The 27,200-nt window shown below is 39.6% G+C and overlaps 1 protein-coding gene across 2 annotated transcripts; it reads right to left on the bottom strand.

Annotated features, from left to right (window-relative positions):
- Positions 1–677: 677 nt before the first annotated feature.
- ATP6V1C1 (ATPase H+ transporting V1 subunit C1) lies at positions 678–26,685 on the bottom strand. 2 transcript variants are annotated; one of them, XM_020783418.3, is made up of 13 exons: positions 26,509–26,685; positions 24,481–24,663; positions 23,101–23,168; positions 22,175–22,260; positions 21,051–21,145; positions 14,056–14,147; positions 10,970–11,068; positions 8,329–8,397; positions 4,922–5,014; positions 4,196–4,289; positions 3,832–3,929; positions 1,848–1,974; positions 678–1,304 (listed from the first exon to the last, which is right to left on the bottom strand). In XM_020783418.3, exons 2-13 carry the CDS (start codon positions 24,610–24,612, stop codon positions 1,209–1,211), a joined length of 1,149 nt encoding a protein of 382 aa, XP_020639077.1. In that variant the 5' UTR covers positions 24,613–24,663; positions 26,509–26,685; the 3' UTR covers positions 678–1,208. The 2 variants fall into 2 exon arrangements, with proteins under 2 accessions (XP_020639077.1, XP_078249759.1); XM_078393633.1 differs by lacking the exon at positions 26,509–26,685 and adding an exon at positions 24,877–24,963.
- Positions 26,686–27,200: the final 515 nt, after the last annotated feature.

The raw sequence follows: 27,200 nt of genomic DNA, 5'->3' as shown, positions 1-27,200 counted from the left end.
GATACTGGCCAAAGAATCTAATGTGATATATTATACATTCAGGGGTCTTTGGATTATTTATGAAATAAACAAAATGTACCAAGGGTATGTGGCAGAACTGAATATGCACGTACAAGGCTATAATTGCTGAAATCCTGCTCATAGCATATGTAAAGTGTAACCCTCCATCCATTCCTCTGTGGTAAACAGAGTACCCAACATGATTCACGTGGGCATGTGAACGAATACATCAAGTCAGTGTGTGTGTGTGTGTGTGTGTGTGTGTGTGTGTGTGTATGTGTGTGTGTGTGTGTGCGTGCGTGCGCGTGTGCGCGCGCGTGTCCGCAAAAATCATGGCAGTGGTGCTTTGTTTAACAGAGGAACAGACACAAAGATATGCTTTGGGCTACACTACGAAGAGTATTTCAGTCCATGCCGAATAAGAGAATATAGGTACGTTAAGTGCTGAATTCACATATCCCATTCAATAAGTGGGTTTACTGTAGTTGAGACTAACCATTAGTTGTCATCCACTGTGTTTAGCTGTTTACTCAACGACGGTAATCATACTGACTACTTCCTTCTTTTAAGCCACTGTTTCCTAAGAACGGTCTGAGGTTTACCCACTAAGAACTTTAATCCTCAAAACCTCTCCATATGTATTTTGGCAATGTTACAGCAGAGTGAGACAAATGAAATACAGTTGTAGTGGTGCTTTATTTTCTCCTGTGAATGTTTCCAGTGCTTAATGTAAATTTAAAACATTCAGAAAGCACCGACTGAATATCAGTCTCCACATATTTTACAACACAATTCAATAACAATGTTTACAATATATCTATGAAACACAGTGAACAAAATGGCATATGCTTGTTCTTCCTTTGTAAACAAGGTCATCATGGAGGAAAATCAATGGAATTGATAAGAGACCATGGTAGGAAAGCAGAATGACCTCCTCTTTTAAATCTTTTAAATAAAGAACTATTTATAAATACACTCTGATTCTCTCAATATACATTTACAGACCTGATCAATTAAAAGCAATACTTACATTTCTCTTTAAAAAGAAAATGTCAAGAGATGGACCACTAGGGGTAATTATTGTCCTAGGCAAAGGGGAAAAGAAGCAAGCACAGGTTTACAAGACAGTAGTTAGGAAGCATCACCAATCTTCAACCTTTTCTGCTTGTACACCAACACTAGGAGGGTATGGTCTGGGCCAGAACAGTCTACTTGAATTCGAGCAGGTTGCAGTCTATCTTATAATACACATAGGGGTAGTATTCCTGCTGACTGAGATTCAAACCTGGAATATCCATAGTTGCCTGTTGAGACAAGATTTAAAAAAAAATTAATGTAGAAACTATCAGGAGGAATGATGGTGACATATTTCTAAAAGGTGCGTCCTGAACGAAAAATTGATTTGAATGTCATCTTCTTGATATTTTAAAATTCAGCCTTCAAACCAAAGGAAAGAGATACTGCTCGCATCGCAAGTCTGGAAATGATAGCTGTTTGAAGCCCTGCAGAAGATGCTGAGCTAGATGCATTAATGACTTGAGCTAATCAAAAGCCGTCGTATGTGTCCTTATTACAGCATGGACATTTTAATTCTAAGAACTTCCTCCCTTTAGCACGTCACAGCCTGAAATCTATGCTCATAAGTACGCAAGCTATACTGGTATTGACTGTAATGTGCAGCCATCACTTACACTCCCTTTCATCATTATACAAGGCAAATGCGTTTCTTTTCCTTTCTGTGTGATTAAAGGCAAATTGCTTCAACTTGGTGTCAAAAAGACCCATAATCAATATTGTGTCAAACCCTGTATCCACAGTGAACATAATGAACAGAGGACATTACTCACATCAATGATGGCTGCCGCACTGCTGTCAAGATGCTTGTACAAATCATAGAGAACCTCTCTCAATTTTTTCATTGTTCTCTTGTTGGGCTGTAAGAGCATTGCCTGGAAGTTAACTGGCAAACCATACCTGAAGAGCAGAAAAAGGTTTTTTTTTAAAAAAAAGTCTGTATAAGAATCTCCCCACTCATCTTTCTCCAAGTCTAAGTAACCTGTTGACAGGGAGAGAATATTCTCCCTACTTACGACCTGAAAAGTTAAGTTTGGATTACTTACTAATGCTACTCATTAGAAATAACGGAGAAACAATTGTCAAAAACTGTAACAGCATTTCCCCTTCAAGCCCTCTGCCACATCTATCCTTCCAAAAAGCAACAATAAAAAAATCTTATTTGATAAAGGGTCTCACTTAATACTGACAAAGAGGCTCTAGAAGACAACAGAACATGATGCAAATGTAAAAACCAAAAACTTTACTATGGCACTTCTTGTAGAGTGGAATCAAGACCTTCACAGTAAAAACCTTAAACTTTATCAAATACAACTGTTACTCATGAAGACAAGTTATCACTACCCAATTATCCCTACAGCCACAGAGAACTCTGGCTAATGAATCTCTTGCAGTGGACGAAAAAGAAATGGTTTGCTTATTACTTTGCCAGTGGCACTGGGCCCCACCAAAGGACATTGTGCATGTTTACCTCAACCACTCAATGGCTAAAATCCTATTGCACAAATTTAAGCCCACACTAGTTGATGACATGATCAGCCATACTTTTTAAAAATAATTCATTTAAAAGTTTCGTATTCCAACTCCCCAGATTCTGAGGCTCCTTCCAGATCCTTTTTAGAGAAGCTTTAGAGTGGGGCTTTAATGCCTGAAAATCATCCCCGATGGTCCTGATTTTTGTGGCAAGACCACTAGTGGCAGTTTTCAAGCATTAAATCAAAGCAAAGTGTGCTCTGTTTATATACCAACACACACACACACACACACACACACACACACACACACACACACACACACACACACACACACACACACACACACACACACACACACACACACACACACACACACACACACACACACACACACACACACACACACACACACACACACACACACACACACACACACACACACACACACAAGCTGGGTACCTGAGCCTGTTGGGACCAAATTTAAAGGTCTGCCCTTCCCCGTCCTGAGACTCCCAAAGGCTACTTCAGACCAAAAGAGATCCTGAGGGAGCCTTGAGACCTGAAGAGAGGGTGGAATGGGAAACTTTAAATGAGCAACAAAAGCCCATGGCAGATGATGTCATCAACCTGCATGAGGATAAATTCAAAGATTTGGGCCAGTACCAGATATAGCATGGATCTTTGCAGTCTGTTTCTGTTAAGCAACAGAGAGCATTCCACATGACGCCTACTCAACAGTAACATACAATTTGTAGCCCTCTGGAGAAGAATTCCTGCAAATGCGGAAAAAACTATGGATGTATTTCTGCTTTTTAATGCATGCTGGCTTTTTAGGATTGCTATAGCAGATCCTCTATTCATGTTACCAGCTACATGGACAGTATAAAAGCTAGCTGAGAGGTAACACTAAAGCATTTCACATTTAACACTAAATTGCTGTTATGGTTTATTACTTAACCTAAGAGAACTCATTAATCATATGTGTTAGTGGGGGGAAAAAGAAGAACTAGAGCTACTTTTTAAAATACACTTTCTGGTGGCTTAATGTAGTTAACAGCATAAATATGTATTATTCTGATAAATGTTTTGCTTCTATGATCTAAACTAAGACCTCATTCACATTTATGGCATAAGATGTAAGAAGTTGTTTATTAAAATATTAATTTAACTTGGGAGTATCTCAGTGGCTGTACTCTTTAAAGAAAGCACAGCTGCTGATACCACTGAACTGCATGGTTTCTGAAGAGAGGGAGCAATACTTCTTATCTGTGCAGAAAAATACCTTAGAACAGATTCAACAAAGACTCTTAGTGCTTTCACATGAATCCATGCAATAAAAGCTTCACTGAAATTCACTTTCAGCCACCGAACTAGAGGTCCCTGTAGTTTGACAGAAAAAACAAGAAGTCAATTAGAGCAAAAAGACTCTATTGTATCAAAATGTAAGGCACAGTAGCTACATCACACTTTCTGAACAAAACGAGGTGAAGTATGTCAAGATGAGATCTATTACTGGAACAATCTTTAGTGACGACACTGTGTGTTTAAACATGATTTTATTTATTATTTTAAGCAGCATAACACCTTGTTTAGTGCTCAAGATATGTTCCAAGGAAATGGATCGCACAAATTGGAGTTTAACTTACAAACTGTTTCTTTTTGTCAGTAGAGAGCCTGTTCATCTCCTCTTTGTCTGCCTTCATTTCTTCTTCATTGTACTGAAAGTCACGGACCATAAACCTACATTGGGAGAAGAGCAGAAATTGCAGACTGCTGTATAACTACCATTCAGTAGGCATCCTTCAGTCTCAAGACACTATGATAACGTGCTCTGAGTAGAGGTCGTGGAACAGCGTCTAGTGTGGCTGAGAAGGCCAATTTGAGAGTGACAATCCCTTCCACGCTGAAGACAAATTCAATCTGTCCCCTGTCCAGCTCCCTGGTTTTGCTGCTTTTGTGACTTCCTCTTTGCCTCGGCCTGCTGGATAAGGGTATCTTCAGATTGGGAGAGGCTATGATGAACCACCTGCCTCCACGCTGAACGCTCAGAGGTCAGAGTTTCCCATCTGTTGAGGTCTATTCCTAAGGCCTTCAGATCCCGCTTGCAGATATCCTTTTATCACAGTTGTGGGACACTTTCCCTGCACTAATTCTCCACACAGGAGATCTTTTGGAATCCGACCGTCAGCCATTCTCATGACATGCTCAAGCCAACATAGACATCGCTGTTTTCAGTACATGCTAAAAATTCCAGCTTGTTCTAGGACTACTCTATTTGGAATTTTTTCCTGCCAGGTGATGCCAAAAATGCGTCAGAGACAACGCATATCGAACTACCATTCAGGCATAGAACAAACTGGAGGAACACTCACTTGTTTTCCCGGGCTTTATGTCTGAACTCATCAACTGCCTTCTTGAACAAGGTGACATTACAGAGGTAACTATCCTGGTCCTCGGAAAGTACACTGCAAAGAAAAACAGCCAGAGATCATAGGTCAGAAATTGAAATGACATACTGCAGTAAAAGCTACTGCCTGTTATTTAAGACTAGCAAGAGCAATATAGCAGTTTCTGCATAACTACTACTGCTATAGATGACAATGTTCACTTACAGACAATGTAAGGATTAATTGCAGGTTGTCATCACCACCTTTTGTAATTGTACTTGGGTCACATTTCACATTTAAAGCCTTATTCTTCACAGCAAAAGCCACCTCATCAAATTGAATAGGTGTTTGTTTAAATGTTTTTTCAGGAAATTGCACTAATTTTAGATGGCAACACCCTATGATTCTTTCTATACCCCCACTTACTTTTATCTCCCTAGTAAATAAAAGAAAATCATCCTAAGTAATGAAACAAAGGTATTTTTTTCAGAGGAGTAGTCAAAATGAAAGTTATTCCTCTGCAGTTTTAAGGTATACTACTTTATCAATAATACATTATTATCTTAAACTTCTGTTCTTAAATATGACCATTCTGTCTAGAACATTGCAAGATGTTTCTGCAACTTGTTCATCTGACATTTGTGTTACATAACTATGTTGACACCACTTTGCACTTCAGCCCTGTGCAAGTGGCTGTTCATGGCACTGAGGGGTGCTAGAGCCATTTCATTCCTCTGCTCTTCCCAGATGAAGAAATAGAACAGGAGGATAAGAACCAAAGTAAAAAAACAAAACACTGGCATCTGTTATAAAGTTGACTTCTCCCTGGCATGTGTAGCACCACCTCTGTAAGGCAGGCTCAACTCTTCCCCCGTAAATGTCAGATGACATGATTGAAAGATGTTTTTGTAACTCCCTTCTCCTCCCGTTCCACAGTCAATCATCCCTCCAGTTCCATAGAAATAAAATTTTCTTATCATGTGAACCATCTGGCCATGGGTGTGCCAAGATATACTGAAGAGATTGTACACTCATAGGATTGAGCCTTGTATCACACTGCTTGTAAGAGGAGAAACAATTTTAGAAAACAGTATTAGCAGCATCTCCTGAGTGTATAAGAGACACAAAGCAGTGGCAACTGTAGACTGTCATTCTGCACACCAACAAGACACAAAACAGCTAATGCAGAAATAACAGCATGAGAGTGAAGTCTCAGAGAATCTGCAGAAGTTCATAGCAAAAGCATTTAGTGCCTCTGTTTCTTTCCTGGTGCAGGGAGTGAGCTGTGATTGAGTTATAAGCTGTGCATTGTTTTTGATCAGTAGATAGTTTGGAGTTATGTTTTGCATAAGCCTTCTCGGAAAGGCTTCCTCCAGCTTGTAATCTCAAGTAAAAGCGCTTGACGAGGACTACGGGACTACACAGTAGGTTTCTGAGACAGGAACATAAAAGGATATGTTGCTACTGCTGCATCAGACATGGTGGAGCATGCTGTGGTATCTGTCAGAATGGGTAAGCGCTGCACTTTAGATGTGCCTAAGGTTGAAGTGTACCACTTTTCTCCCAGGGAAGACCAGAAGGAAGTTGGAGGCTGTTTGTCAGAAGGGGGAGATGAAAGAGAAAATAAAACTTTGACTGTTTATACCAGGGTGGATGATTTCAGAAGGTCAATGATTTCTCCCACATAGGACCTGCTGCCACTGACCGTTTCCCTGCTACTAAAAGTTGGTAGCAAGCTGGACAAACCCCTTTATAAACAGCAGGAAATGTTTGTTCTACAGGGGTCGAGGGTGGAGGATTTCCCCGCAAAACGCAATGGGATGATTTGTACCTGAATTGCAGTGGAGTGATTTTGGCTTCCTGCCCCATCCAAAATAGTCCTGGAACTAATATGCAACCATATATTTCTCACTGATAGCTTACGTGAACATTTGTTTTCTCTATTCTACTGCATCTGTACAGTAATATCAGAGACGAGAGGTTCAGAAAATATTGCAGGAATTGTCTGTTAGGGTTCAGTATATTGTATGTTCATTAGATGGTTGAGCAGCTCCTCCGTTTTGGAAAAGTGGAGAAGGTTCTGTAGAGACTATATACCTCTTGCTCCTATTTTAGCTTCAGCTGATGTGTCTTTCAGATAAAGCTCTCCCACAATCCCTTTGTTGATGGAATACTAACATAGAGAGAAGCCAAGAGGGGGACTGAGAATGACTAGAGTTTCACAATTATGAAACCAGGAATAATGCCAGGAAAAAAAATCCTTGAAATTCCTGCCATCAAGACAAATTGTCCTCACAACGAGAGCCATCGTTTCAAATTAATGCTCTCATTGACCACAAGGACGCAGTCTGAGAACAATATCTAAAAGGCACTGAGCCATAAGATAGCAAAATGAGTGTATCCTAACTGAGGAAAGTTTTGTTTCTTCTAACATGCATCATAAATTCCAGGCTCTTCTTAAGCCACATGAAGAGGGAGGATGCATGGAAAATATAGGGGGAAAATATCAGCTTCCTTGTCTCAGGAAGACATGCTATCAGTAAAATCAGAGATCCTGCAAATCAGTCTCCAGATGCAACAGGGAAGAAGAAAGCCTCCAACAGAGAGAATACTCGCTGACTTCCAATACAGCAGATGATGGAGAGGAGGGAAGCAAGTTTCAGGTGTTTGAATTGGCAAAATGGAGTGGAGAAGGTGTAGGACAGGGGTGGGCAATTAATTTCTATAGGGGGCCACATGAAAAATCTGAACTGTGTTCGGGGGCCGAACCAACTTTTCTTAAAAATAAAATGAAACAGTCATGTTATGATTGTTTTTATTTTAAACTTGTTAATCTTCACAAATGCTAAAGAGGTTTTTTGCAGTATGTTAAAGATAAGCAACTGCTCAACTTTTAGACAAGAAGCTATAAATGGTTTTGATGTTCAAAACTGTCAGCGGGCCGGACAGGATCAACACTGGAACAGTTCATTAACCCTTGGAGAACTTTTGGTCTCGCTTCTTTTGCAACATGCTTTCATTCTGTCCTGAGAGGCCATGTGTAATCTGCTTGTTGAAGAGGTAGGAAAAAAAGGCGGCTATGCGATGAACACAGCCAACCCAGAAATAAGAGCAATGCGAAACCATTCCAAAAATCCTGGGACATTGGGCAGCAATTGTAAGCACACTATACAGGAATGCAGTTTAGACAGAAATAACCTGACTCCAAGTTAGGAAAGTGTTGAGTGAGGGCAGATCACAGACTTACAAAAGAAGAAAGAATGTATTAGAAACACTGGACAATCCTGAGCAACCTTTATTTTCTTAGTCCACTTTATTATGGTTTGGAATTAAGCATTTCCAAGTTTATTCCTATACATAAAAGGGATAAACAAAAATGAAACAAAACTTACTTGCTGGATCGTGGAACTATCATATCGGTCAAGGTTTCATACTGCTTCATCCAATCATTATAATTTGACCTAAAAGAGAAAGAAAGGTTGCAGTTTACTATCTTCACAAAAATGTGGAGGAGGTGATCTCCCCCCCACCCCCCGTGACAATATTAAGTTCTTAAGGACACACCAGCCACAGTCCAGAGCTCCCTCACTTCTATGTCCAAAGCATTTCCATATTTGAGCAGAAAGGAGGCTTGTTTACCTTTATAGCTACTGAATTTAACACTGCAACAGGCATTGTTGTAGGAGGCTTCTGCTCTTTCAGACTGACTCTGGGCATCCAAAATGGGCTAAAAACTGAGAATGTCTGATAAGCCTCTGTGGGCAAAGAGAATATTGCATGTAGCACAGAGACATAGTTCCTGAATAGGGCTTAAATGAGTGGAAATGATACAACCTTGTCTTTTGAGAATAAAGTAACACAGCCCTTCCTTTCTGACAAATCAGGATACCCAAGATTGCTAAGATAATCAAGTTAGAAAATCATTAAATAAAAAGCAAATTTGACTTGTTGACATTTATTTTTAACATACACATATGGCATTTTAATTCCTTTCACTTTTTCAGTGTAAAAAAAAGGAGTTACATTTAATCCAGAGATTTCACATCAATATACAAAATGAAAAGGAACTTGTACAGTTAAAAAGCAACATACAGAAACAACTTACAGTAGTGCCTCGCTTTACGATTGCCCCACATTACGACAAAACCATATTACGATGATCTTTTTGCGATCATAATTGTGATCACAAAACGATGATCTGAATAGGGTTTTTTTGCTTTGCGATGATCTGTTCTCTGCTTCGGGAACCGATTCTTCGCAAAATGACAATTTTTGGACAGCTGATCGGCGGTTCCAAAATGGCCACCGGGTAAATAAAATGGCTCCCCCCTGTTTTCTGGGACGGATTCCTCGCTGCACAGGCACCAAAAATGGCCGCCCTATGGAGGATCTTCGCTGGACAGTGAGTTTCTAGCCCATTGGAATGCATTGAAGGGGTTTCAATGGGCTTTTTATTTTCGCATTACGACGTTTTCGTTCTACAGCGATTTCGCTGGAACAAATTAATGTCGTAATGCGAGGCACCACTGTATTTGTTTCAATTTTCACAAATACAATTTCATTCATTTTTGGCATCTTACAAGTCCGTTACATTTCAGCATCTTTATTTGTAAGATTGAAAAGAGAAATCTTACACAGATGAACTCTTTTCATCAGATAACATTTTCAAGTGCCTGACCACTATGCCTTTTAGCATAGATGATTCCAAATAAAGGCAAGCCTTTTAGAATTGTCACACTGATGTGAAAGAATCATTATATGTTCAGTCAATGTGCTCATGATTTGTGAGTCAAATGAAAAGTCAGAAAACAGTTTTACAGAATAATACTTATACAGTTGGCTAAAATCCTATTGCTTTGTTACATGTGCAGAATGCAAACAGTATACAATTCAGTCACTTCTAGCTGTCAGTTAATGAGTTGCTGTTGAGATTCTTGTGATCTCATTCTTGAGAATCCCAGTGGGAATTTATTACCTGCCAGCTAGTTAAACTGTTTGCCTTCTGTGTGCATAATAAAGCAATGGGATGTCAGTCATTATTGATTAATAAGTTTCACTTAATTCAGTAGGCTTACTTCTAAAGAAACAGAGATATACAACTGAAGACTTAATTGGGCTACTTAGGTTCTTGGTTACAACTTCCAGATTATATTTAACCTGGACTTGTATTGAAGTTGTTCCTAGTGGATGGTATCAGTTGTGCTTTTACTGTATACTGTTCTCATGGTTTAGGAAATGTCACTTGCTTTTCAAGGAGTAAATCTTTTGTATCAAAGTTCAAACTCAAAATGCCCATCCTTCTTGCATTTCTAAAGCAACAGTCTTATGCAAATCTACTTTAAATTACGTTTACTGAATTCAATGATGCCTACCCCCAAACAAACATTCAAAGGTCTGCAGTTCAAATCTAATGTGCGAACTTAAATATTTTCGTAAAACATTTTACTGCCTGAATGTGCATGTAGCAGCTAGAGTAAACCAGCAATAATAAGCATAACACACTGCCAAGCGAATTCTGACTTATTGCAAACCTTCTTAGCCTTTTCTACCTTTAGAGTACTCAGAAGTGGTTAACCTTCCCTTCTTCTGGAGACAAAGAAAATAAACTTTGCATTAGCACAAAAAAGGTAAACTGAGTCTCAAACAGAAAAGTGTTGACTGACTTTAGCAAATTCAATTTACAAGTTAATGCTTATTATATGTAAAGAAATTGTAAACTGGGCAGATTTCTTTTAAAGAGCTTCATTTTAAGTGGGCAGATACTGCTATGCTAGTAAAAGTGTTTCCATCTGCATGGGAAGCACTGAACCAGTTGCTCAAAAGTATGCTGATGACACTGAGACGTTGAAAAGACAAACTCAGAAATCTGAGAAATACTTGCAATCTTCCATTGATGACTGTAACAATTCCATGACTGCTTATGGCCATTTCAACAACACCAAAAAACAATGCTGGTAAATCTCTTTCTTATTAGATTCTCTTTGCTTCTACTAATATTTCCATGAGCCTTCTTGGACATTGAGAGTGACTTACTTTGGTACAACCACTAACAATGTAACCAAGTATTCGGAGTCAAGTACAAAGTCATCTTTCTTCACAATTTCAGCCAGACTTCTTGTTAGTAGACTCCCCCTGTGAGAGAACGAGAAGAGATAAAAGTGAGCATATAATTCTAGTCTTTAGTTTGGTTTTCATAACATTACTTTCAAGAGGAAATGTCTACCATAATGTCCTGAAGTAACTGATATATACAAAAGGCAAACTTTTATAGCTGTGTTTTACTTAGGAAAGATAATACTAATACAAAGATGGTTTATGCAAAATCTTCTGCACTACTCAGATACTCAATTGATTTACATAAGTTCCTAATACATCACTTATTTATTTATTTATTTATTTATTTATTTATTTATTTATTTATTTATTTATGTTTGTTTGTTTGTTTGTTTGTTTGTTTGTTTATACCCTGCCTATCTGATCATTGTAACCACTCTAATTACACTTCTCCCTTCTACAACGCAAGGGTTGGGGTGCCAGACACCTGTGTAGTTCAGTCTCCATGTATAATTCTTATGCCAGCAACATCTGTCATCTTAAATGTTTTATGTTAATGCATTTTTATACTCTGATGATATTATTTACTGCATTTTATTATTTTTATTCTTTGTTCTCTTGACTGTACTTTAGTCATGTGGTTCTACATGTTGTTAAACCAGACAGAGTGGCCTTGGCCAGTTGGGTGGCATAAAAATGAAATAAACGAACACATACATAAATACAAAGCATAAACATCTGATTCAGAGAATGAGAGAGAACAGTTCTTTCTATTGGGGTTCTCTTCCACAGTGTTGACAATCCTTTCCATGCAATACCACGTGTAATGAGCTTTAAAGGTCTTTATGACCCCCTGATCTAGAGGCTGAATTAGAGATGTTGAGCTCATGCCTCTGGCTCTGGATGGCCAGGGGCACAGTATTTATTGAATAGTTATTTACTGAAAAAAAATTTAATCCATGTATAACCACAACTGTGCTGCTCAGACTTGTGCAACTCAAGGGAGAAGTGTGGTGTACGACCGTCCCATATGAATTTGACAAGCTGCTATTTACACACTTTTACCTCCACTCTTTTAACATTTTCAAGAGATTGTTGCATAGCTTTAGACATGAGATACACACACATATATATATATGGCTTTGTAATAAAAAGGGGCATTTGAAGCATGTTGTGGGTAGCCAGCTAACCTTAGACAATATTGGTTTGGGGGTTGTCTTTAACTCTCAAAGAACACACAGGACAGTTTATTCCCCTGAATCACATTTCATTGCAAAATCTAAATGGGAACTAGACTTACAATGCAGGATTTCTACAGTAATGCTTCCTGAAGAATAAAAACAATGTTCTCAAGTATCAGCAGTCTGCCATGTGGTTTTGTGTTTTGGGGGTTTTTCACAGACAAAAAATATTCTGCACAAAAAAGATTTCCCTAACAAATCTGCTGTTTTTACTGGAGCCAACATATTGACAGTCAGAACCATTTTAGCTGTCATGTACTAGGATAAATTAAAATGATAACAACAACATGCATTGAGTGAGTTCCAATGTACTGAGGTTGAGCTAATACAGCACACATTTGTGCCATAAAATGTAACATACCTGGACAAAAAAAATCCATGCTGCTTTTTGGTGTATTCTAACAACTTCATTTGGGGACGTAGCTCTCTGGGAGATCAAGAAATTCATGATATATACGAACCCCAAGTCCTAACTTTGCTGCTAAACCTCAATGTGCTGAAATTCTAACAGGGCCAGAAGATAACTCACTCAATGCACATCACTGCTGTTATTTTAATTTATCCTAATGTATGACAATTAATAACAATAAGGACTCAAATAAACATCAGAGACAGCCTTGTGGTCCTTTACACAATTGAAAAGTAGAAGAGATTGATTCAAATGTCCACCAAATAATCCATTCTTTTAAAAATTTACATGTTATCCAGGTTATGGATATTATAATCTAGCAGATGATCCCATCTTGGTGATATGGGAACAGATTCTAATTTTTCCAGATAAACTTGCATGATACCCATATTATAATCTAGTTACAATTCAATAATGTTATTTGGAGAACTAAAAGGTGTGGTATGGTAATGGACACATAACTTGCATGACATAGCTGGCTATCATTTTATTTCCCTGGACTAAGTAAGACCTGAATTATTATTTCTTTGCTTTCTGCACTTAACATTCACTTCCCCCCCTTAATGTTTTAACTACAAACTAACTGCCTTTTAATGAATTGGAACAGATTAACAAATTGGAATGTGTGCAGGTAAAGACAACGAAGATGGTTGAGGGCCTTGGAGATATTACTGTTGAGGAAAGGTTAAAGGAACCGTGTATGCTCAGCTTGAAAAGGAAATGTTTAATACACAATAACAGTAGCCATCTTTAAATATCTGAACACAGCTGTCGGGCAGACAGAACAAATTTTATTTCTGTTGCTCCAGAGGTCAGACTAAATTGTTAAAGAATAACAATTTAGACCAATGTTACAGAAAACTACTTGATGGTGGCCCGATGCATCTGAGATGGACATCGACCAGTGGCCTGGGGTTGGTGAGGATGACTTTTGAGATGACTTTCCCATTCTATGAAATGAATACTTGTGTCCCATTCTAAAAAGTAACTAATGGAAACATTTAAAGAGATGCTGCTTTAGCACCTGATTGGTAGAATGCTGTGGTTACATCTAGGATGGCATCATGTGCCCTCCAAGGGTACACATACTTTCCCCCAACACCACTACCCCTGCAATATAACCACATCCCCAAAATTGTGGTCCCCCCCCAAAAAAAAATTTGCTTCAAAATATTCCCTGGTGTTCTCCAGGAGGTATGTATGTATGGGTGGCAATTATGTTATGCTTTGAGGGCCATGGAAAAGTTATTATTTGGTATTACCTCCCCCCCAGTAGTAAACTGCGCTTAAAATTCAATGTAGTGTAATCTGAATTGCAAAGGTATTATTTCAGAAATCAGAGGTCATATTTAAAAAGTTCAGATTGATCGGTCAGTTTCTAGATTGCCTTTAAAAAAGATACCATTACAACTCACGCATTCTTTCTTTCCAAGTTCTGAAGGTTGCCTTTCAGACTGTTGTATGCAGAAGCTCTTGCCTTGAGATCATTGTCAATCTGAGTCACTCCCTTGAAAAAAATTAATAAGGACAGTATTAAGTGTTCAGAAATGTTTTCAGACCAAAATACTTGGTCTAAAACAAAAACTACAGGTAGCAATAAAAATAACCACTCCTCAGGTTCAGTCCTATAGATCAGTTGATGGCAGATGGCCTTGACAAGGAAAGAAGGGAAGTCCTTCTGGAAAGAGAAGTCTGTGGTGATTTTTACTTTCCACCTGACTAGTGTGTCTAGTGTGATCCTTCCTAGAGGACAGTTCACGTTAATGACACAACTGCAGCAGAAACAATCAAATGTAGGACTTAAGAAACATTACTTTTATAGATGATGGTTCTCAGAAACAACCAGACAGCAAGGCCAGTTGGAACAGGTAAAAATCACCATGATCCATCCTACTATTCCAGACAGTAAGACAAGTGTCCCAGGTATCAGATGCTGGGAAGTTTGGCAGCAAGGCGCTAGAAGGACTCTGGGCTGTGCAGCCAGTCCTAAGGCCCCCATGCAATCCTACTGCCATCAGGGGAAGTGAAGGACAATACTCTATTGCCATTTTTTAAGGAAAGAGTCAACTGATTGGCACTTAACTGCCAATTCTGTTAATTTTTAGACATAAAATAGGAGACGCAATACATGGTTCTCTGCCTCTGGCAGAAAAACAACAACACTGACCCTGGTAGCAGCTGAACTCTTTAATGCTGTAGGGAAGGGATCCCAAGACATACCGTACATTAGACTCATGAAACAATCCCTGCATGTCCAAATTTGTCCTCCTCTCAACTATTAATATCTATGTTATATCAGTTTTTGGAAATTTGTCTTTATTTTCAAAAGTAACTTGGATTGAAGAGAAAGTAACTCTTATTCTGGGAACAAAGCTCCCACCATTAGTGTCACCGTTTCTCTTAATTCTAGCCATAAAATTTTAATCAATAACAGCATATGAATATTCTAATAAAGCTTTTGGTTTCTTCTGGAAAATGTGGTGCGGTATTCCCTACCTCCACTTCTTAAGTATCGTATTTTCTGTGTATAAGACACCCCCATGTATAAGACTCCCCCTTTTCTAACCCAGAATTTCTTTCCTTGAAAGAAAGCAGAGGGGGAAGGCAGGGATCAAAGCGCTTTGATTCCTGATTTCCCCCTCCACTTTCTTGTGAGGAAAGTGCTTTCCCCCTCCACTTTCTTCACAAAAAGTGCAGGGGGAAAGCAGGAATCATCAAATCACTTTGATTCCTGCTTTCCCCCTCCATTTTCTTGCAAAGAAAATGCAGGGGTAAAGCAGGGATCAAAGTGCTTTGATCTCCCCCTTCTTCCATGTATAAGATGACCCTCAATTTTTAATCTAAATATTTTAGACAAAAGTATCATCTTATATACGGAAAAATACAGTAACTTTTCTTTTAAACTGTTTCAATTTAATCATTCATTCCAAAGGCATCATGGGCACCACACAATGGTACACAAGTAAACGGAACAATCTGGTCTTCTGCTTCTGCCTGCACAATGTCAACCTATGCTCCTGAGAACTTCCTATATATCCAAAACAGATCTTGGGTGGAAGGAAGATGATGCCATTGGCAAGATGCCATTCCACACTGGCAGATGGTTATAAGTAGGTGATGGCTGATGTTAGAACTGGGGATCCTTTTTAAAGAAAGAGAATAAACGGATGCAGCAGATATGTCAGAACTATGTCATCTGGGGCCTTTGTGAAACTCTTTGACAATATCTGGTCACAGAAGAACTGCAATAGCCGACTTCTAAGATCCACATCCAAATTAACCACCAAGGACAAAGGTTCACAGTCACGGGTCCACAGATGATACTGGGCTGTGGGTCACCAGAACCTTTTACTAGCTATGCTGACAGCTTCTGTGTGCTGAATTCTCGTAACATCTCAGGACACAAGTTTTGAAAATATATCTGTGAAGATTCTCAGTCATCCAGGTGAGGTTATCTGGAAGTTGAGTCATGGCTACTGGACTTCTTTCTTATTAGGCTGAAATATTCTGTTACTTATCCAAGTAGTTTCTTCAGTTTGAGGGAGAATTGGTAGGAGATCCCTGATATATTGGTTTCACTGACCTCTGATCTGAACAGGCTCATTAGAAGGACAAAGCGGGTGAGTGAAAATCCCACTTCTGCAGATCTTCTCCACCCACTGTCATGGGTCCTTAATGGTCATTAACAGTGATCTTTCTGGTGTGTGTGGTCCTAACCTTCCTGGGGACAGATGAAAGGGCAGCATGATAAATAGACAGACTGTATATAAGGCCTCTCCACAGACTGAAGAAGCTACTTGGATGATTAGCGAAACGTTTCAACCTAATAAAAAAGAAGTCCAGTTCCCATGACTCAACTTCCAGATAAGTTTTGGAACTACTCATCTAGAATATAAAAAGAGATATCCACTGCTTTTCATATGAGTTAGTAAACATAGCAGCACAGAAATACATAGCATTCGTGGTGAAATGAAAGGCGTCTCTCAAGAGTTTACTGAAGCGGAGGAACGGCAAACAGTTCAATACCAGAAGAAAAATATATTTATTCAGTTCCTCTCCTAAGACAGAAATCTTCTTCTTCACACTTATTGTTCTGAAGCTATGAATCATTAGGGAAATTACTGCTGAGAGGTGGACAGTTGGAAGAAAGACAATCAGAAACAGTGCTATTCACAAATGGCATTTTAGGCTAGCGCTGTATTCCCAACTATTCTATTTTAGTTGGCATACCTCCACAACGCAATGGTACCACTGACTGGGTGTGCGGATTTATTTGGGCAGCTAATTCAAGATATAGCTCAGTCTCTCAGCTATGCTGAAACTGAAGAGAGAGCCTTTTTTACATTGTGTCCATTATCAGTCCTGTTCTGGAGTCCATACTGGCTGGAGATTCTGGGGGTTGCAATCCAAACAAGTCACATTTCTAAGCTCAGGTTCTGTTCACCACCAAAGGACTATATTAAAAAGAAAAGGAAAGGAAAAAAAGACTACAACAGCAGATGATTTGAAGTGCAGAAGGACAGCTCTGTTTTCTGAATGGAGAAGAGATGCTGGACAGAGTAGTGGCTTTAGCTGCAATTAGCAGAGATGAGCTGGGTAGCTGGAAGGGAAAAGGAAAGCCCAGTAGAGAATACAGGCCAGGACCTTCGTACAGCGTACAGGAGCAAAGCAGCTTTTCGTGATAATTTAACACCAATTTTAGATTTTTTACGTCTGAAGCTGGCAGATTTCAGGCTTGCAGAATCAACAATTTTTAACTAGAAATCCAAAATCCACTAACTATAGGTAATGGTAAAGGTTCCCCTTGACATTTAGTCCAGTCATGTCTGACTCTAGGTTGCGGTGCTCATCCCCGTCTCCAACCCACAGAGCCTGTGTTTTGTCTGAAGACAATCTCCCGTGGTCATGTGGCCAGCGTGACTAGACATGGAACGCCGTTACCTTCCCACCCAGGTGGTACCTATTTATCTACTCGCATTTTTACATACTTTCGAACTGCTAGGTTGGCAGGACCTGGGACAAGCGACAGGAGCTCACTCTGTCATGTGGATTCAATCTTACGACGGCTGGTCTTCTGACCTTACAGCACAGAGACTTCTGCTGTTTAACCCGCAGCACCACCACATATAGCTAAGCTAAAAGGATGCTAAGAATCAGAGAGAAAAAGAGGAACCAGAAGTGGTCACATGTCTCCACTGCCTCCTTCTGGAAGTGAAGGATAGTGTATATACTTCTAACCACCAACCAGAAAATCGGAGCGTTCCACACCCTATTTTAAATATAGGATTCCTGAATGCAGCTCACAATCCTCCTTCTACATGAAAATCTACCCTGCTTAACTGAGGTTTTTGTAATTTCAGCATTGTAATTTGTGGCTTAATCTATCAACCCTGAACCATCTCTAGAAGTGAAAATGACTAAACTGGGACTATCACACTTTGAAGATATCAAGACTCACTAGGAAGGCAATAGGTTGGGAAAGGTTGAAGGCAGCAAGAAAATAGGAAGGCTAAATATGAGATGGATTGACTCAAAGAAAGCCACAGCCTTGAGTCTACAAGACCAGAGTATGGCTGTTAATAATAGCATTTTTGCAGGAAGCAACATGACAACATATAAGAACAACTTAGAACACCAATCAATTGCTGCTGCTACTGTTAAACAATTAAGAATCAGAATTTCTTATCAATCTACCACAACATAACCTTACAGAGACTGGCAGATTCAGACCAACATTCTGCCTAGCACAAAATCTATATGTGTTTCCAGTGTTTATGGTCCAATTCAAAATACTTATGTGTCTCTTTAGAGCTCTAAAATGTCTGGGGCCATCTTTAAAGAAGCATCACTTATTGCACAAAACCACCCACACATGGCTGAAACTAGGATGGTCTTCATGATGTCCTGCTTTAGACAATGTGAAGTGGGTAAGTATGTGGCAGAGGACATTCTTGGTGAAATAAACTGGAGTCTGGTACATCTTGTTTCACAAACCCCATGTGACCCCCACCCTTGAAACTGGACTCTGTTCTAGTTCTGCTTTCACTGTGAAAATGATGGAAACATGTAAGTACAACATTAGCAAATGCTATAAGCAACAACACAACTGTAGGGCTGCCTACAAATTGCTATAATTTTGTTTTGTTTCCTTATGGTTTAATTAATTCTTAGACTTTCATTCCCTAAAAAAAGATTCAAAGTATCTTACAACTGAATTACAACAGTTAGAAATAAAAACAATGCAAACAATATGTATCATAAAACCACAGACACACACACACACACACACACACACATTTGTGGTTCTCAATCCCTTTAATAGATACAAATTTGTAAAGTACACAGTGCTTGTATAAAAGCAAGCTGTACTTCTATGTCAGCTCCACCCAGTGAAGCCCTTCCAAGCATACAGCTGACAGACCATGACCAATGAAAACAACACATATAGGTTACTTCAACTGTGTCCAATAAAAACCACTGGCCCAGGCTAGCAAACGAAATGTATCCATTAAAAACCACAAAAATTAAGATAACAAAAGGTGACAAGTTAAAACCATGTGTGCAGTGTAATAAAAAAATTAAAAATTTAACAAATGGAAAAACATATCTTCTAGATTGACAAAGAAAACAATTAAGCACTTTGCACCAGCCTCACTGTCAAAACTAACATAACTTGAAAATCATGGGTGCTAAGCAGTTGTGAAGGGCTCTGTTAACTGGAAAAAAAATTGAGAGCAGATTAGTTGACTGCACCAGTGATTAAAACCATGGCTCCTAGGCCAAGGCCTTTTGTCAGTTGATCTGGCCCTGATCAAAATGGTTTTGACCTTCAGCATCACAAAAAAATTAATCATACTTCGATTTGCAAAGTCTCACTTTGAGACCTTCCATTTTTACAACTACAGTACTCTAATGCACTGGTTCTTAACCTTGGGTTACTCAGGAGTTTTGGACTGCAACTCCCAGAAGCCTTCACCACCAACTGTGCTGGCTGGGGTTTCTGGGAGTTGCAGTTCAAAAACATCCAAGTAACAAAGGTTAAGAACCACTGCTCTAATGTTTCTCAATGAGACCCCGTTAAGATCCAAAACTCAGTTTTATGAACTCTACATCTAGGACAGACACAGGGAAGGAAAGAGGTAAAGGAGTGGATCAGAATGTCAAAGCAGGAGAGCTGAAGAAGAAAAACATGAGAGAAGAGAAAGGATAGCACAGGGCATAGGTTCTCAACCTGGGTAATCCAAGTGTTCTTGAACTGCAACTCCCAGAAACCCTAGCCAGCATAGCTAGTGATGGCTTCTGGGAGTTGTAGTCAGAGAACACTTGAGTTACCCATGGTTGGGAATTACTATCACATGAGAACACGAAGGTTAACAAAGTGGGAAAAGAGAGGGTGTGGAACTGAGGTCTGAAAAAATTTCAGAAGCAAAACCTAGTTTCACACTGACCCCAATGGAAAAGGATGATTGATCTTACAAAAGTACAACCACAACCAGCCCAAATTTGAACATAAGACAGAAAGTAATCCATGTGCTGTTACTTGAGTAAGGATTCATCTACAACAGGCTCATTACCAGATTTATGTACAGTAGTTTGCCCCAACATATCCCACCAGATGTGATGAACCATGATGGTAAAGGATGATGTGAGCACATCTGGGGGATATGAGGTGGAAGACAATAACTCCAGAGTAGCCCTATGGACTGCATCAAGACCCTGAATTACAAAACATATTTTTGCACTATATTTAAAATATTTTTATCCCTAATGTTAACACCTCAGTGCAATACTCTAGACAAGAATATTATCAATTCACATAAGAATACAGTTTAAAAATTATGGGTGTGCTATAAACAAACAGCTATCTATCAACAGCTATTTTTGCAGACAGATGAATTTATTTATATGATATTGCCCCCAGTAAGTTATAATGGTGCGACGGTAATTTTTTAAAATTTTATATAGCAATGAAGAAGGCTGATAGGCTGAAATGCATCTGACATTTTATACTAGAAGGAAGAGTATTATAATTTCTACAAACCTGAGACTACACTTTCCCCTTTTTTTTACCTAACATCATACTCTATGATTCCAGCGGGATTCTAGCCAGTATATTTAAGCAGATAAAAATCATCTTCCTTGGGGAATACAGAACAGAAGCTGCATATACCATGTGAACCTACAGTGCAATCCTATGAGTCCATTCAGAAGTAAGTCTCACTGAGGCCAATGGAATCCACTCCCAGATAGCATACAGGATTTCAGCCTTAATATAATGCTGAAGTTGCTCATGGGCCAGGCTATACAAAGCCCTTCTTTTACTGCTTTATGGTACACAGTTTGTGAAATACATGACCAGACTGCAACAATCAAAACATTCTTAAGTGTCCGTTTAAAAATATTCTCCTACCTTGGCAATTATTTCTGAAATATTTTTAAGAGATTGCTTGATTGGATACTTCGCCATATCCCACTGGAACCTTGTTATGTAGGTGACCAAATCAACTGTGGACAAAAATATTAAATATTGGACTTGGTAACATAGACTATGCTTGTTGCTATGCTATTTATTTTTACTGCAATGTTTTGAATAAAAGGCTCGAGAGATTTAATAAATGCATCACCTGTTAAAGACAAAGAAAATGATATATTTACACAGTTTGAAAACAAATATAATGGGACTATGTTTAAAAAGTATGATATTCAGGATTTTTCTCTTCACAATGGACTTTTGTGAACATGAAACTAGATAGAGAATAGGACTTCTATCACTGTGCAGAAGGGAAGTTTTGATTGTTACCTCTGTCATTGATAAGGCTGAAAAGACAGGAGACGTTGACTCAAACATTCAAAGGAGGCTCTGGGAGGATCAGTGCTGCAGAGCCTGGTCTACACCAGTCACCTTTACCAGCCCTCCCTAAAAGGACTGCGCCCTGGATCAGAAGGATCATACTTCCTGCTTGCTTCTCCTGGCCTGGACATTTTGAGACCCCCAGTGCAGGCAACTAGGGCCCTAGCTAGACAGACCGTGCTCCATTGGTTAGTGCTGGAAACTCAACCTCCTGGGAGTGAAGAAGGGGCAGTAGGGACTGTCACTGTGCCTTTAATAAAAGCTGCCATGAGTGACCAAACCAGAACGGAACCCACAGATTTTTTTGCTCGGGGGCTCCACAGCTGCCAGATCTCAGGCAGTGGAGACCAGTGGGATTCGCAGGTCATCATATCATAATGGACAATTCTTGGATGTAAGGATTAAGTGACCATGACAATAAAAAATTGGAAACAACTTTGAAACGGATTAATACCATTGACCTGCCATTATAAGCATGTGTGTGGGCACTCTAGGTCTATTCTACCTAAGAAAACAAATGTTTTAGTGTTATATTTGTTTTATTAAGTTTATTAGCGCTTGGAAATTCATACCATCACTTGTGATGCAAAAGTAATTTATAAAAGACATTTGAAAGCATTTTCTATATTTATTCTCAAAATCTCAACATCAAAAGACATTTTATATATGAATTCAATGTTTACCTCCATTGGCCAGAAGATTTTCCTGAACTTTATCTCTGCTGTCTTCCAGCACATCAGCCATATACTGTGCCACTTTCTTGACAACACTGGAGAAAGTTAAGATGAAGAAAGCAAATCCCATTTATTCTTCTTTCTCTAGATTAAATGCATCAGTTGCTCAGAGGGCTATACTCAAAAGAATCACAACCTGCATGATAGCAATTTGAACTGTATCAGGCTGATAACCTGCTGTTTTCTTACCTTCACTGTATCTAAATTGTCATGCATTAAATCAAATTTGCTTCATTAAGATTCACTCTTTGTCCATTAAAATATTCTGGATATTCTTCTCCATCTCAATTCAATCCATTCAAGCCATCCTTTCACTTCTTTCACAAAAACTCTAAATCTCTGTTTGATATCACATGGTATGTATGTATGTATGTATGTATGTATGTATGTATGTATGTATGTATGTATCTATCTATCTATCTATCTATCTATCTATCTATCTATCTATCTATCTATCTATCTATCTATCTATCTATCTATCTATCTATCTGGCTTTTATACCGTGCATCTAGAAAAATCTACTCTGGGTGGTTTACAGTCCAAAAAAGCAATAAAATTTTAAAAATCACTAAAAAACTAGAACAAGCAAACATTATCCAAGATGGGCACATGCATCATAGACAAGTTTGGATGTAATGGTCTGAACCAGGAGAGGAAGACAACAGCATCGATTCCTTAACCCCTAATCTTTGGACTAGAGCATGAAAAGAGTGATGTCTGGCCTGAGTAAATCTCATTAAGATGGTTAACCAGCAACTATATACAATTAGCAAGTAACACTTACACAGTAGCTTGTATACTGTGGACATATGGACACAAAATGAATACAGATTGGTTTAGATGTTGGATGAAAAGTAATACAAAAGAGAAGTTACCCTTCCACAAATGCATCCAGTTTAGCCAACTCATCAGACAAACCAACTAAAACATCAAGGGTGCCAACCTAAAGAGGATAAAATTACAAAAAGCATTAATACAGTACTTTAAAAAAAGACTTACTAGGCTAAGATCACAATCTTATCCATTTCCAATTACTGCTGAATTCCACATCTAGTACAATGGATTTACTTCCAAGTAAATGGAAGCCAATGCGTATCCTTTTTGTAAAGATATCTAATACCCAACATTCAAATTCAATGTAAAGGTCCTCATTTTCCACATCATCTATTAGCAATTCTAAGCCTGATCAACTTCACAGGGTTACTGTGAGGATAAAGTGAGGAGAAAGGGACCCATGCATGGGCTACCTATAGCTCACCGGAAGAAAGGCAGGAGATGAATGCAATTACTACTACCACCGTCTTTCCCCGATAGTAAGACAGGGCCTTGTATTATTTTTGCTCCAAAAACGCAGTAGGGCTTAACTTCAGGGGATGTTTTATTTTTTTCCATGTACAACGATCTATATTTATTCAAATACAGTCATGTCATCTCGTGGTTATTGCACAATGCTGCACAATGGTGGAGGGCTGGGTTCACTTAACTAGGCTAATTTAGGGGAGAGGGCTTATATTACGATCATCCTGAAAAATCATACTAGGGCTTATTTTCAAGTTAGGTCTTATTTTCAGGGGAACAGGGTAATGGCTCCACATAGTTAGAGACTAGACAATTCACTACAAATCCACATAAAAAGAGGCAGAGGCCAGCAGCATAGCATTAGTTTTGTGCCCAAAAGGTCAGTAGCTCAATGGACCTTGAGGCCTGCAGCCTGTCAATGTCAATAAAGCTATCATAAAGAGATAAATCATTCAACCTTGTTTAAGACAACTTTCTATTGAGCATGTTGCTTTCCAAGGCAGGAACTAAAGATTCATTTTTCCTTTAATATGTGATAGAAACCTTGACTGTCACCAGGTGGAAATACAGTGTGCATGCAGTCAAATAGACCATAAAAGTGGACTTTCTAACCTTGTCAAGAGGTTATCTATAAATAAACACCTAAGACTTTATCCAGAGAGACAAACCAGATCTCTTAATATGAGTTTTACAACAAATAAAATAAAGTGACCCTTCAATGAATGGGATTATCTCTGCTATGGAAAAGAGATGTTTACACACTACATATTCAGAAGGTAAGTCATTTAGTTTTTGCCTTCAGTGTACACATTCATAATACTAGCTTTATTCCTTTTTAAAGGACAATGAACATGCCTAGTTTCTACCCACTACCTAAGTCCCCCATGTTTAAAGAGCAAAACAACACTGGAATAGCAAAACCAGACATTTTGCATGAATTAAAAGCTCTAAGGTACCTTTAAATCTGGAATATTAAATTTGGCATTGCTAGAGAGATTGTTATTTTTCATAGTTGCAGCACACAACTTCTCCCATGTCTGCTGACACGTTTTCTCCCCGGGAGCAGAAATCAGCCAGAATTCTGTCATTTTTGTTGCTTTACTATGATGCTGATGATTTGGGAGGACAGTGATGAAATACTGAAAATAAAAAGAGAAAAATTTTCGGAAAAGCAAGAATAATTCAAAATACATTATTTAAATTACTTACTGTGGCTTTATATGGCAAATATTCTGAAAGGAAATAATGTAATTTCTTGCATTTGTAGCAATTCCTTCACCATGAAATTTGTACAGATGACAAGCAGAAACCTATTTGAATTATAGACACCAGCTTCATCATAACTTACTTACTTTCCCCTACCCAAGCAGTACGTCTTCTTTGTCAATACATGGGGTACCCGTCATGCCAACAAGAAGTGAACTGCAGAAGAGTGTTCTAAGAGTACAAAATTAAACTGGGTAATTATTTTTCCTTTATTAAAAAATGCCATTGTGTAAAAAAAGGACAGGGACCTACAACCTTTAAGCAGTTCCAGGATTCCTCAAAAAGAAGTCATAAATGTCTCTTTGAAATGTTTGGGTGCAAATTAAGTCAATTTACAGTGCAGCTCCTGCTGTCTTCATTATGAGGTTTAAGAACTATAAAGCAGTATGCATAAATTATAGGATGTTTGGGAGCTGGAATGAGTCCTCACTTAGATCCTGGGCTGACTTGGTGTCACTATTAACCCTATTCCATTTATTAAGATTTTATGTTGGAGACGAGTCAGTTCTGCAGTACAGTTCAGAGGTCTTGTTCCAATTAACCAAGCAACAGTTTTGAAATCTAATTAACACTCCTACTCAGATATTATTGAAAGCTACACTTAAGAACAAAAAACTAAACAGGAAATCGGAGCATATGGGATGTGGGGGGAGAACATGGAGCAAATGAACCAACAGCATGGAAGAAAGGACCACAAACGTACATGCAGCACACTCCTTCTCTTCCAAATCAGAGTGCAACTAAACTATTCTCTCCTAGCCCTATCTAAGAACGCTCCAACAGCTTGTTGCTTTATTTTAGGCACCTGAAGACCACTTTCTCATGCGTGAAATCTCCTGAATATAAATTACAGCGTACAGAAAATAATGCGGTACAATCCATGGGTTATCACATATAAGATCCAAGTGGGCAGAGCATTAGCCAAAATGTTCTGAGATGCTGTAGCACCAAACTAATCCCACAGTAAACATAAAGACACATGCCAATTTTCATCCACATTTCTTGCTAAACTCTCTTCACTTCTTACTGACATTATGCAATGGGTGAAACACAACTTGCAGAGAAGAGTGGTTCTCAAACTGGGGGTCCCCAGATGTTCTTGGACTGCAATTTCCCAGAAGCCTTCACCACTCGCTGTGCTGGCCAGGATTTCTGGGAGTTGCAGTCCAAGACATCTGGGGACCCCCAGTTTGAGAACCACTGGTCTTGACGACGACAACGGTGGAGAACCTCTGGCCATCCAGACGTTTAGGCCTGCAACTCCCAGGAGCCCCACACGGCAAGACTAGGGATGATGGGAGTTGCAGTCCAAAACCTCCAAGCGTTTCACAACTCCAGACTAAAAAGATTCGTGGTTTCTCCTCTTCCCCATCCCGCCCCAGCCCGCCCAACACACACACAGAGCAAACGAGATCTATCCTTGGGACGCTGGATGACCTACTGCAATGCAAACATCAGGATAAGGTCAGGCTTGAGACAGAAAACCCCCGGGACCACCACGCGAAAAGCTGGCGGTAGCTTTCTCCGGCCCGGGCGTTGGGGAGAGTAGGGTAATCGCTGACTTCCCCATTCAGAGAGTCACCAAAGATTATGGCGCTCTCTTTTTTTTAGTTCGGCGAGGAAAGACCCCCCCCACACACACACAGCAGCCCTCCCTCAAGCAAGCGGCCCCCTTCACACGAACCGCGGAAGTTAATCACGTGAATTCGCCTGCCTACCTCCCGGCGCGCAGGTTGCCAAGAGCCCTTGGCCAGCCGGGCCCAAGAAGATGAAGGGGATCCAAGGGAAGGAGGAAGGGGAAGGAGACCGGCAGGCTCTGCGGAATTGGAAAACACACGTGACAAGCATCACGGGGACGGGCGAGGAGGAGCCGCGCAGGCGGAAGGGAACGGGGCGCTCACGTGACAGAATGCGGGCAGGATTCCGACCCGCGAGGGCTGGGCGGCCGAGTACTTTGGGGGGCCCAGGATAGTGGGCGGAATCCGTCCCTTCCCGCCCGCTGCCACCTGGACTCCATTCAGAACGTGGGTTAGTCGGCCCGCCTTTTTTTGTGTGTGTGGTTACTCTGAAATTAGGAGGTCCAGGTTCAAGCTGTCACTCGGCTGTGGAACTCATTGGACGTTGTTGTTTGTTTCCATTAATGTTACGCGCCTTCAAGTCGCCTCCGACTTATGGAGACCCTATGAAGCAGAGATCTCCCGAGTTTTCTGGTCTCAACAGCCCAGCTCTTGCAAACTCAAAACTGTGCTTCCTTAAGGAAGTCAATCTGTCTCTTGTTTCGTCTTCCTCTTTTCCTGCTGCCTTCCCCCGATTTTCACTCTTTCTTCATCTGGATCTAATCCTGCTTTCCATATTATCTGTTCTGCCTACAGATTGAACAGAAAAGGAGATAAAACGCACCGTTGTCTGG

Source organism: Pogona vitticeps, chromosome 4, assembly GCF_051106095.1.
Source record: "Pogona vitticeps strain Pit_001003342236 chromosome 4, PviZW2.1, whole genome shotgun sequence".
NCBI classification, from domain to species: Eukaryota; Metazoa; Chordata; class Lepidosauria; order Squamata; family Agamidae; genus Pogona; species Pogona vitticeps.
Note: the sequence above shows the minus strand (reverse complement) of the source record. Positions and strands in the feature narration are given on the sequence as shown.